The sequence below is a fragment of the Xyrauchen texanus genome, chromosome 17, assembly GCF_025860055.1.
Source record: "Xyrauchen texanus isolate HMW12.3.18 chromosome 17, RBS_HiC_50CHRs, whole genome shotgun sequence".
Lineage (NCBI taxonomy): Eukaryota > Metazoa > Chordata > Actinopteri > Cypriniformes > Catostomidae > Xyrauchen > Xyrauchen texanus.
Window position 1 is genome coordinate 16,711,656 of NC_068292.1, and position 12,759 is coordinate 16,724,414.

Sequence of the window (12,759 nt, forward strand, 5' to 3'; positions counted from 1 at the left end):
GAAATAGACTTTAATTTGTCTGTGAAGAATTGAAAGCCATTCACAAGCTCATCAGAGCCAGACACATCATGTTCTGGAGGCTTAATGAGTTAATTTACTGTTGCAAAAAGTGATTTAGTTCTGCATTCAGAGTTTTTAATGATTGAGGAGAGATAGGAGCAGCATGCAGCAGTGAGGGTAGTTAAGCATGTGATCTATATAAACAAATGAATGTACAGTGAATCCAGTTTTTCTGTACAATCTTTCAAGGAGACGGCCTTCAGCTTTCATAGCCCGGATCTCGGAAGTTAACCAGGGTGAGGCGTGAGTGGAGGGAACCATCCTAGTCTTAACAGTGTCATGCTTCTGAAGTGCTTTAAAATAGCTTAATTACAGATATAACAGATAGAGTCTGACAGAGGAGAGGCACTTATACAATCAGAGGAAAAATGCTGGGTTGACAGTGCTGATTTTACAGTAGGAAAGCAGATTTTACACATTGTGTAGATATTGGAAAACTGAAGCTAAAGTTTAAAAGTTTGTGTTCAGAGAAAGCAAAGTCAGAGCCAGAAACAGAGATATTAGATTAGCCAGATGTACAAATAAGGTCCAGTATATGACCCCTGGAGTGAGTTGCAAAATCAACATGTTGTATGAGATTGAAACATTTCAATATAGACATAAGTATGTTAGATTGTGCAGTATTTTCATGTATATTGAAATCACCAAGTACAATAACAGATGAAGACATAGCACAGATAATAGTAAGTAACTTTGGAGGTCGATAGATCAAGATTACAGACAATGGTGTATGACCAACAATTTTCAAGGCTAAATACTCAAAAGAGGAGACATCATGAAACTCCAGTACTCAACGCCTGCGACGGGGATGTAGTCAACTGGATCATTTGTAAAAATAGAACATGTCCATTTATTCCAAAAAATACTGATCAAATTAAATAGTGTTATGAGCAAGATAATGATCAAACTCCAAGCTCCAAGACAAACTAACAAACAAATGGGCACCAGTGTGAAGCGGCAGCACAAGCGTGCACAGCATACTCACAAGCATTCGGTAAAGATTTATGTCTTGCCCCCATGACTCCCATTAGAAGTATCTTGCTGTAAACTGTTTTTACAGTTTGGAGGGCAAGTCTAAATTCTTTTTTTGCAGTAATCAACAGCATGCCACAGATACTGTCGTTAGAGTTTAACATGTATTGAACACAAAACATTCTTTTAATAGTGTGCAGAGCACATTGGCTTGGTGCTCCATCACCCTCATGAAACGTCTGTGTTACACCTTGCCTGCTGTTGATGGCATATTACATTTATACATGGAGACAAATTTCAAAAGTTGTTTCATATTTTGGAGTGCATAATTTCACAGTGTGAGCAGCTCTCACCAACAGATGGCATTAAAGGGGCTGTGTGAAGCATCTAGAGTTGCAAAGCAGGATGAACATTTTAAGGTGTAATTTTAGTGTGAAGTTTGATCCTCCAAAAATTATCTCAGTTTGCTTTCCATTTCTTTGTATTTCTCATGCATTTCTTCCTGTAGAGCTCTGAAGCCCCCCCTGTAGCTGATAACATGAACCCTGAAGAGGTAGGGTGACACATTGCTTGATTTCCTCTGCACTTCAGACAGATGGCACAATTAGCATGGCAATTCCTGAGCTATCTGTGTGCTGTCAATCACTCACTGTGACATCCCAACTGATATTATGGTTTATTGGGTTGTTCAGATCAAAGCCTGGGAAGAGGATGAGCTGGATAAGCCGATTGACATTGATCAGATCCGCGTTGACCCCTCACCTTTTCAGCTGGTGGAGAGAACATCTTTACATAAGGTAATCCACAATCGGATTGAAATCACATGTGAATTATGGATTATTATATTAAGCCTTTTTTATGTCTTTCTAAGTGAATCATGAATTAGGTTTTACACATCTCCATATAACAACAACAGCAATTCTAGATATTCCACATTCAGAGATTTATCCAAATCCATCCATCCATCCATCCATCCATCCATCCATCCATCCATCCATCCATCCATCCATCCATCCATCCATCCATCCATCCATCCATCCTTCCTTCCATCCATCCATCCAATTACTTATCTGTTCGTCCATCCATCCATCCAATTACATGCCCATCCATTCTTCCATCCTAACATGTATAACATGTTTGTTTGTTTCAGACTCACACATTGTTCTCTCTTCTGGGTCTCAGTCATGCTTATGTAACCAGTATTGGTAAACTGGTTGGGGTGGTTGCATTAAAAGAGGTAAAGATGACTTGTTTATCTGCTTCAACATGTATCTTCCTATACCCTCTTTTTCTATCATATGTCAGTGTCTTTGTTTGGATGATTTTGCTCCTCTGTCTCTCTCTTCCTCTCCCTCTCACTCCCAGCTCCAGAAAGCAATTGAGGGTTCGACCCGTAGTGGAGTGCGTCTGCGTCCCCCTCTGGCTAGTTTCAGAGATGCGAGACGCAAGGCCAAAAAGCCAGCCCATTCCCCTTCCATCCCATCCTCTCCCACACGGGACAGAGAGTTGTGGAGTGAGGGCGTGACTACAAGAGAAACTAAAGACGAGTCAAGTGGAAGTAGTCTCCAGACAGCTGGGAAAGAGCATAATATCACCATGGGCAACAACAGCAGAAGCAGCATCAGTACATCTCAGGAGCAATTGCCATCACCTTCCACTCCCACGATCCCTCTCACTTCTCTTCATTCCGTGTCTAAAGTAGAGTCGAATGGTGATAGAGAAAGCGACGAGGAGCCTTTATAGGCCTGTTGTTTATAATTTTTCTCAAATTTAGCCCTCCAGGGGAGTCAAAACACATTATAGTGCCGCCTTTGAGCAGAGCATGACTGTAGCAGGTCACCGGAGCTGCACCAATGGACACGCTGGTGTTGGGGAGTTTTAAAAGGGATTCTCTACTCTACAGACAGAACGTTCTATTTCTTTTGAGATGTTCTTACTCAGTTATAGCCTTTATATATATATATTTATAATATATTTTATATATGGGCAGTCTGTCTGATACATCTCACTGTATGCCTTCCCCCACTATGGATCCCAATGTTTGAATGCTGTACTTGGTATTCCCTGACATATACTCTAGAAAGTGAAAATGTAGAGTTGTTATAGGAATAGATCATCCAAAAAATTTAATTCTGTCATTGTTTACTCTCATGTCATTCCAAGCCTGTTATTTGTTCTGTGGAACACAAAATGAGAAATTAGAAAGTTCAGAAGATTCCAAATACATTGAAAAGACATGAGGATGAAAAACAAATGACATAATTTACATTTTTGGGGAAAGTATTGCTTTCCATCTATCTGACCCTTTAAAATGACTTTTGGTGGTGTAACCTAGTGTCATGTTTATTCAGTCATATTCAAAAATATTTTTGACTTGAATGAGATGATTTAATTTTAGATGTTTCCACATGAAGCACAATTTTTAGTCTATCTGACAAAATAATTTTTTTACATGGTAGAGAAACAAGTGCTTTTTGTAAAATGTAATCACTAAACATTCATTTTAAAGTTGATTTTCCAAATTGTTTACTACATAATTTAAGCTACAAAGTCATTATCATTAAATCTTCATTTCATAACTACTGATGAATATCAGATTAATTTTTATTTATACTTGTGTTGTTTTAATGGTCTCATTAGCATGCAGACATTTTATCCAATTAAGGGCATGGAAAGAAATACAATTTTGCAATGTCTTAAAAATACACAAAGTGCGAAATACTGCTTTGTTTGTTTCATTTATTTGTTTGCTCTTCATTATTTTTGGGACATTTCTTTTTAAGGAATAGCAATATTCTTTAGGTCAGGGAGGCCTTTTCTTCGTGCAGGAGAGAGAGAGAGAGAGAGAGAGAGAGAGAGAGAGAGAGAGAGAGAGAGAGAGAGAGAGAGAGAGAGAGAGAGAGCACATTGGAAGAACCATCTTATTATAACCTTCAGAAAAGCATGCATAGTTATATCACAGACCAATTCTTATATATGACATCTTTGATAAGCTCAGTCAGTCAGAACCTTAAATCAATGTATTTTTGTCTGTATGTCACAGTTGGAGCATGGTGAATCAATATCTGAATCCTTTACAAAAAATCCAAAGTATTACTTTTTCTGAATATGATTCTTCCACCAAGAGGAGACAACACAGAGTTTGAGTAATAGAAAGATAACATACAAAGGGCAAGAGAGCGGAGGAAAGACAATACATCAGTTCACAGAGAGAAGAGAGAGGTAGAACAGGGGACTGTTTACAGTGTCATGCTCACAGACAGATTCGTATTGAAAGTTGGCAGTAGAATCGTACAAAAACCCATTTGAAATTAGTTTATCTGTAAACATAAATGATAAACAACTACATCCAAGAAAATACTAATGGCTTTTTGTTATTATTTATTAATTTTTATATTCCTTATCTTGCACAAAAAGCAATAAAACAAGTCATGATATCACTCCTTTGGTTGCAGTAGTATGATCTGGTAGCTTGTAATTGGAATATCAGTTCATTATTAGGGCAAAATCTTTGAGGCGTTTTTCAGAGTTGGAGGATATCTGGGAGATGACATTCACAAAATGATAATGAGGCACACTAAAATTAATAAATAAAACAAAATGGACTGACAGTGAAATTAATAACTATTTTGAACTAAAATAAATGTACGGTTAGAAAAAGTCAAAGTAATTTAATATGTCCAACCGTTACAAATGACTATACAGTATATGCTATATTAAAATTCCAAATGTTGTCCCAGTTTTACTTCAGACTGCTGCAAGAATGCTTTTCTTTCAAAGCACCATACATAGTCAAACGATTTGGGGTTAAGCACTTTTTTAAGGGCACAATGCTGAAACAACTTATGACTTCATTGCCTCTTCACTTTCACCTGTAATTGGGATATGAACTTTGAGCTAGTATTAAAGATCCTTACCCATCAGGCTACCATCACTCCATTATATGTGTACAACACAATGTTGCAGTATAGTTCTCATATACTGTACATCCATTAATTTTTATGGAAGACAGACAGAAAGAAAGAAAGAAAGAAAGGACGAAGCTTTTAAGTTTATCATTTTGCGTCATAGGTCAAAAAAATAAAAAAAAACCCTGAGGAAGAAGGATCACCATTTGGATAGCATATTCTCACATAAACCAGAAAGAGTGATATCATTACAACCAAAAGTGCCTTCATCTCGAAATAACAAATAGGTATTATACAGGCTGCAAACTTAAATCCCTCCTTAAATAAATAAATGGGTACATATTATTTCCTGTGAGCTTTACATTACACAATAACCTCTAGATAAGAGACATGGATCAAACTTGTTAAATGGTTGAATTGCTACATGTAATATTAATGTAGGCTCTGTGATGTTAGTAAATGTAAAACACTATAATTATGACATTCAATGAGATGTTTAAGATCTTAGCTTGTGGGTTTTGTAATGACAAAAAGCACACATTCACAGACTCAGATTTTCCACAGGAGCCTGACAGTGAAATAATATATACCCCAACATATACAGGAATGAGTGATCACAATTCTGTAGAAAAATAAACATTGTCCCAACATTGCATAAATAATCAGTCAATAAATAAATTCATTCAAGCCAATGCACTTGACATAGCTATTAACACTATTTCTTCTTGCCCCAAGTTTGTATTACACACAATCATCAAAGGTGAACTCTGTCCCACAAAGAAACTGTTGCAAATTCTTGGTGAATCATGCATCACAATGCAGTATGATGTAGTTATCTCTGTTTCTGAACCAGACAGCCGCTCACGTCCATTTAAGTACACACACACACACACACACACACACACTGTCAACACAATGTCTGTTGCATCATATTGACTAATAATCAGGGACCATGACAACAGGAACACGCCTGTGCAGTTCTAAATTCCAAATGGCCTGAGAGTTGTTTATGAGGTCACTTTCAACACAAATTAAAGTCCATTGCAATTCTGTTGGGGACATTTTTCCTAATTTATATTTTGGTGAATGATATTTACAGTATGTGGATCAAGGTCCTATTTTCTTCTCCCTTTGTATACAGTGAAAAGAATTAGGCAGTGGAATGCATTTAATTTATAAACAAAAACTATGACATGCTTTATTATAAAAATAATTGAAAAAATCATCAAGAGTGGTCCTGAAAGTACATAGAAGTACATGTTTGAGACAAGTTCTTACTGTAGTAATTTATTCTCTTTATTAATTAGAGTTTTGAGGTCCATCTTTCTCTTCTCACATTGCAATCATTTTCTTATTCAATGTTTTTCTCTTGTTTTTCAGTTAAAATATCTGGTCACACTTTATATTAGGTGGCCTTAACTACTATGTACAAACTTTAAATACATACAAGACTATGCAAAATTACCACATGTGCTGCAACTGAGGTTGAGGTGTGGGTAGGTTTAGGAGTGAGGGAAGGGTTAGGGTTAGGGGTGAGAGTTCTGTTTGGGGTAAGGGATGTGTTAGGGTTAGGGGTGAGAGTTCTGTTTGGGGTAAGGGATGTGTTAGGGTTAGGGGTAAAGTTGAAATGCAAGTACTTTAAATGTAATTACATTGCAACAACATATATGTACATTGTATCAAATGGTAGATAGTAAGTGCATAGTAGTTAAGGCCACCTAATATATTTTACTTTCCCCATTGGGAAATTCTTTTTCTTGTTTTAAGCATAAACTTCCCAAAATTTGGTTAGATTTATGATTCAACCATGCAAAGAACAATTTATCTATGGTGTGAGAAAAATAAACTTCATTCAAGATGTATTCACTGCAAACAAGGATTTTTAGATATTCTTATTGGAAATCAAGACAGATAAATTATATATGATACAGTATTTTGCATTAAATTGATCTAGAGATTTGGAAAACTCCCAGAAACCACTAAAACACAGCAAAAATTTAATTTACAGATGATTCCCAAATTTGGGAAATATGAGTGGAGTTCTGATGTTCCTAAGCTTACTGTTTATCTACAGGTATAGTACGTATATAATGTATGGAAGTGTGACATCTTTTCTTTTTCTGTCTCATAAACAATTAATTACCAATTCAAAAGGCAACTGTTGTTCACCCAGCAAACCGTTGTAAGTACAACAGTTATTTTTAAAGCACAATTCTCTGCTTTATGCAGACAATCAAATCACTAAACACACTGAGCTCACAGAGTCAGCCTCAAGCTCAACTCAGAGTACTGAGTTCCAGTGCAAATATCTATACAGTGTTGTATAGGACTCCAGAGTACACTGACAAACCACATGCATGCCAAAAGACACAGAGAAGAAAGCACACAATGTTACAACCCAGTATTGTACAGAAATACATAGATGTGTGTTTGTATATTTTTTTTCCTGAAAATGCCTCACAGATATAATAAAACCTTTAAAAAATGATTATTGAGGAAAGTGCGTACTTGTAAATTAAATTGGTGACACTATACAGTAAGTTCTATTTGTTAGCTAATGCATTTGGCATCACGAACAAACAATTAACAATGTCTTTTTTACACCATTTATGACATTTTGTTAATGTTAGTTAAAATAATAATACAACTGGTCATTGTTAGTTCATGTTAGTTCATAGTGCATTAACTAAAGTTAACAAATACAACTTTTTTACACTTTTTTTTTTTTTTTACAACTGATTAGATTATGTTGAAAATTAACCTTAACTAAGATTAACAAATGGTGTAAAAGTATTGATCATTGTTATGGAACCTTATTGTAAAGTGTAATCAATAAGTTAAAGGTGCACTCAGAAAGTTTTGTCTATGTTAAGATGGCCTATATGAACTTGACATTATTCTGTGAGAGATAATAGGAGGGTTATCGAGATAAAAATAGGATCTCAACATCTCAAAGAATTTAGTGAGAAGTAATTTAGAACAATAGTCTAAGGAAGGTCCTCACAAGTATAAGGGTTTGTGCATGTCTGTGTATTTGCATGTCTGGGTCTGTATGCAGTGGCCGTTCACTTACTCGTCCTCCATGCTGAAACACATGATTTAACTTAGTTAGAGGATAATAGTTTTAAAGTTTTAAACATGGACCTTTAAAGATAAAGGAGTGTTTGTATTTGTGTGTTGGAAGGGCTGATCACTGAAGATGCCACATCTCACTGCACTGCCAAATATATATCTATTTTGAATCAGTATTTTGTCTGGTTTTCCAATAAAAACAAGATCTATTTACTAGAGAAGCACAATTGCATAAGATATTAGGACTTGTTTTTAAAGAATAAATCTTAAATTAAGTTCGTACCCTATTGGCAAATAGATTTTTATTGCTTTAAACATAAATTATGTAAGGTTCATGTAAACAAAAAAAACAAAAAAATGGAGGACGAAAAATAAGCTGAATTCAAAATATATTCTTTGAAAACAAGTCTTACCTAAAATTACCCTTAAATTTTTTGCTTCTCAAGTAAACAATGTTTTATGAGTGCTTATAAAACAAAAATACTAAATCATAATCTGATCTCTCATAATTGACCTCTCACAGTAAGTATCTGTATGGGACCCGAAGGGGGCATGATCTGCGGGGCATGGCTTGAAAACACTAGTTTATTTTACAATTACATATAAAGTTGTTTGTAGTTTCTTAGAAAATAATCATGTTATTATCATAATGGTTTATTACTATGGTTTATTGTCTTTTTTTTAAGTAAAGAGTGTCACCACTCCTTGCAAAAGCATGCACATATTTATCAGAATGTACTTCATATTTGTCTTCCCGAATTCCATATTTCTCCATATCTATCGCTCCATTTCTGTCTGATTTTTCAGTTTTCTCTCCTCCTCCCCCCTTCCAAGGATTTCCTACTTCCATTTTCTGTCTTCCTCTTTCAAACATCCATAATATAAGGCTTACAAAAAATAACAGCATTCAGGTAAGCAGTTCCGGATTCCATTTTGGGTTTGAACAGTCACTTAAATTCCTTCACAATGGCATTTGATTCCTGAAAAAGGAGTTGATGTTGTTTTATTTTGCTGATTGAAATATCTGTCAAAACCAGCCCTAGTCTCACTCCGGTCACTCAGTTGGCTGCCGTGACATCAACAGATGAGGATTCTGACTCCTCCTCCTTCTCTTCCAGCTCCTCAATTACACATGGTGAGACATCAAAAGCCTTTCGCTCAGTGATTGGTTCTCCAGAGGCTTGACCTGGACTGCTTCCTCCTGTTGAGGTCACTTCCTCTCTCTGTGTCACTGGGGATGGAATTAACGTCACTGGTTCTGGTTCCATACAAAATATTACCTCTTCCTCCTAGAAAAACAAGAGATATTGGACATTAGTCTATCTACAAACTTGAGCCATTATGTATTATATTTGTGTGCTTGTTAATATTTTTTTAAATAAGAAAAAAATAACACACAGGAGTTTGAAGAATTTGCTTTTATGACTCAAACCTGACTGCAACAGAGTAAGGTGTTACTACAGAAAACTTAAAACAGGATTCATATTTTTCATGTTGCTAACTGAAATAGCAGAGGGAGATTTTGCTGTTGACAAATTATGACACTCCTTGACTGTTTATTAGTTGCTCAGCATCACAACCCTTTGTGCAGCTGTTCAGCACAAAGATCCAATATTGTGCCCAAAAATAACAGTGAACCCAAAAATATTTGAACAGTTAAGAAAATATGAATGTCAATGCATTTGAAAACAAATATCAAACCAAAATCCACCTTAAAATTAAAGGAATAGCACACGTTTCTAGATTAAATTTGTATTATTAAAAAACAATAGATATAATGTTAAAAATCTGGACAATTTTAGGTTGTCAAACATGTTGGAACATGTCCATAGTTAATAAGATGAACTACATCTGTGTGACCTGACTTCATACATCCACTAAAAAGGACATTGGGACCAGTTAGTTAAAAGTAATTGCAAAAAATTCTAGACACATATAAATTAAGTTTGCGGTAAGGTCAAGCATCAATTGATTGCAGATGTCTCTTGGTTTGATATTTTATTAAAGCTGAAGTGTGTAATTTCTACCCCACTAGCGCCACCAAATAGAATTGCAAACATAAACATTGTTTTCACACAGCTTTCCAAATATCCCTCCCTTCTTCTGCCATTGATCGAACAAAGGTATAGTCCTGCCCCCTACTCACATCATTGGTGGAGTCATTGTTGTGCAGTGATAGGTTGCTCAAAACAAACAGGATAATAAGTGTACACAGATTTTGACAAAATTAGCCCACAAATGGATTACTTATACTGTCTCTGTATATTAAGAATATGGAACAGTATTTTTACCTTGAAAAAGTTACACACTCCAGTTTGAACTAATTCAATGACATTCTACAATTTTTCGAAATGTGGCTAAAGTGTCCAAATACTTTCCAGGGCACTGTAATATAGCGCATTAATTTTCCTTCTCACCTTGATCTCTTCCTCCTCCTGGGCTTCCAGTAAAGGTGAGTGGTCTGTCGTCACCTCCTCTGTGGTGGTGACTGCTAGATTTCCCTCTACACCAACAGGCATGCCCATATAGCCAACCATGATATCTGCCTGACAGGTCTCTGTTTGCCCCCACAGATCCACCAATGGTGGGTGAATACGAGGAGGCAGACTATGGATGGTGCTGTTTGGAGTAGCTTGTAAGGAATGAGTGGCACTCTGATGTCTTTGTTCCCTTATCTGCAAAGAGAGAGACCGGTTTTAGTTTCCATTAGAACTAAAAGAACCCTACTTTTGCTATGGCTGATGAGATTTGTAGTGTTTGATTCCTCATTTGCTTCAGCTTCCTTTGCTAAATTACTGTGATAATCATGTGTGGCTCAACCATATGGGCAGATAGGGCAGAGCCCCACCTAAATATTCATCCCTTTGAAAACACAGATCCAGATTAGATACTGCTAATAATGTAATTTACCCGTAATGTGTTCAAAATGCTGACATGTGTATTTAAAAGCAGGACTAGGATACGTTTTTACTCTATTTTTAAGTAGTAATGTATCTGAAACATCTGTTACACTGTATTTGATAAGGATATATGGCTATGTGGGGCAGATAATCTGCTACTCTCCCGAACCTCATTTTTACAATGGAAATCTGTGGTCAAATATGGTACTGCACTGAGCCTCAGGTGCTTTTTCACTTTCGGGCCAATGTGAGCCAGGGCCATAAACTCCTCAGCCAGGACCAATAGCCTCTTTAGAGGGCAACAGTTAAAAAAGGGAGTGAGCAGGGTGTGTGGGGTCCAGAGTGATTCTATCTGCATGTTTCCCCACTCTGGAGACCTAAAGGTCTTATAGGGTGGGCGGGGGGGGGGCACCAATAATCCTTTCAGCAGTCCTGGCTGTACGTTGTAGTTTCCCTCTGTCTGATTTGGTGGCTGAACCAAACCAGACAGTTATAGATGTACACAGGAAAGACTCAATGACGGCTGAGTAGAACTGAGTCAGCAGCTCCAGTGGCAGGTTTAACTTCCTCAGCTGGAGAAGAAAGTACAACCTCTGCTGAGCCTTCTTTACAATGGAGTCTATGTGGGTCTCCCACTTCAGGCCCTGAGAGATGGTAGAGCCCAGGAACCTGAATGACTCCACTGCTGCCACAGTGCTGTTCAGGATGGTGAGGGTGCAGTGGGATTTCTCCTGAATTCCACTATCAACTCCACTGTTTTGATTGTGTTCAGCTCACAGTTGTTGTGACCGCACCAGACAGCCAGCTGGTCAACCTCCCATCTGTATGCAGACTCATCACAGTAATGGACGAGTCAGGAGCTTGACAGATGGGTCCACTCCATTCATTCGTGTACAGGGAGAAGAGCAGTGGAGAATAAAATGCCCAAGCCAGCGCAGTTGGTGTTCAGTGACTGTGGCCTCCATGCTTTTTCAGTTTGTCCTAGTTAGCACATCGGAATGGGGTACATGGTCATGTCATTTGATCCCCAGGATTCGCTGCAGGCATCTTATATGGAAGCGCTCCAGAAACTTAGGTGGTTTCTGTTTTAAAGATGTAACTATTGTGAGTGGTTGATGTACTATGGTGAAAACAGGCATAGTGAGTGGGGTCCTCCATTGGCATATCACCTCATGTTGACTGAAAAGCCCAGTCTGCTGTAGGCCTTTACAGCAGTGACAAGGATGGTTTTCAGGTCTTCTGGGGTGTGAGCCATACGTAAGCAGTCATCAGCATACTGCAGCTCAAGGACCTGCACTGCTGTGACTTCAGAGGTTGCCTGGAGCCTTCGATATTAAAAAGGTTTCCGTCTAGCCTGAAGTCTAGAATTATTCCACTACTGCTTTTCAGCTCGTCATGGAGAAGTTTCGTGACACATAGGACACATGGCGCCAACACACACCCTTGTCTTACCCCTGTGCGTACATTAAAAAATTCCTGTCCCCCTATGGTCATACTGGCCACCATCCCATCATGGAATTGTGACAGGATGTTTGCAAATTATTATTTTTTTTTTAGGATTTCCAAGAGTAGCTCTCGATTCACTGTGCTGAAGGCTTTGGAGAGATCGACAAATGCCATGAAAAGGTCCTGATGCTGTTTGTGCCACTTTTCTTAAAGCTGTGCAATGACACTCCAGTTCATCCTGAAGCCACACTGTGACTCAGATGTTCTGTTTTCCACCAGCCACCAGGACCTTGCCTGCAAAAGCTAGCAGCAATATGCCACGACTGTTGCCGCAGATGGATTTGTCACACTTGTATTTGTAGAGAGAGACAATGTTGGCATCCTTCCATTGTTAAGGGACA

General features: G+C 37.6%; 2 protein-coding genes across 6 annotated transcripts in view; one reads left to right on the plus strand and one right to left on the minus strand.

Moving 5' to 3' along the window:
• Positions 1-3,691, plus strand: part of LOC127657997 (chloride channel protein 1-like) — a 31,604-nt gene extending 27,913 nt beyond the window's left edge. Inside the window, exons 20-23 of the mRNA XM_052147047.1 lie at positions 1,541-1,585; positions 1,725-1,829; positions 2,183-2,269; positions 2,398-3,691. Coding sequence (XP_052003007.1) covers positions 1,541-1,585; positions 1,725-1,829; positions 2,183-2,269; positions 2,398-2,775 — 615 coding nt within the window. The 3' untranslated portion in view covers positions 2,776-3,691. The remainder of the gene's footprint in view (positions 1-1,540; positions 1,586-1,724; positions 1,830-2,182; positions 2,270-2,397) is intronic.
• A 79-nt stretch (positions 3,692-3,770) lies between these two features.
• Positions 3,771-12,759, minus strand: part of LOC127658352 (uncharacterized) — a 74,461-nt gene continuing 65,472 nt past the window's right edge. For all 5 annotated transcript variants that reach the window (XM_052147597.1, XM_052147598.1, XM_052147596.1 and 2 more), the window contains 2 exons: positions 10,430-10,687; positions 3,771-9,301 (listed from right to left, as the gene is read on the minus strand). In XM_052147597.1, coding sequence (XP_052003557.1) covers positions 9,071-9,301; positions 10,430-10,687 — 489 coding nt within the window. In that variant the 3' untranslated portion in view covers positions 3,771-9,070. The remainder of the gene's footprint in view (positions 9,302-10,429; positions 10,688-12,759) is intronic.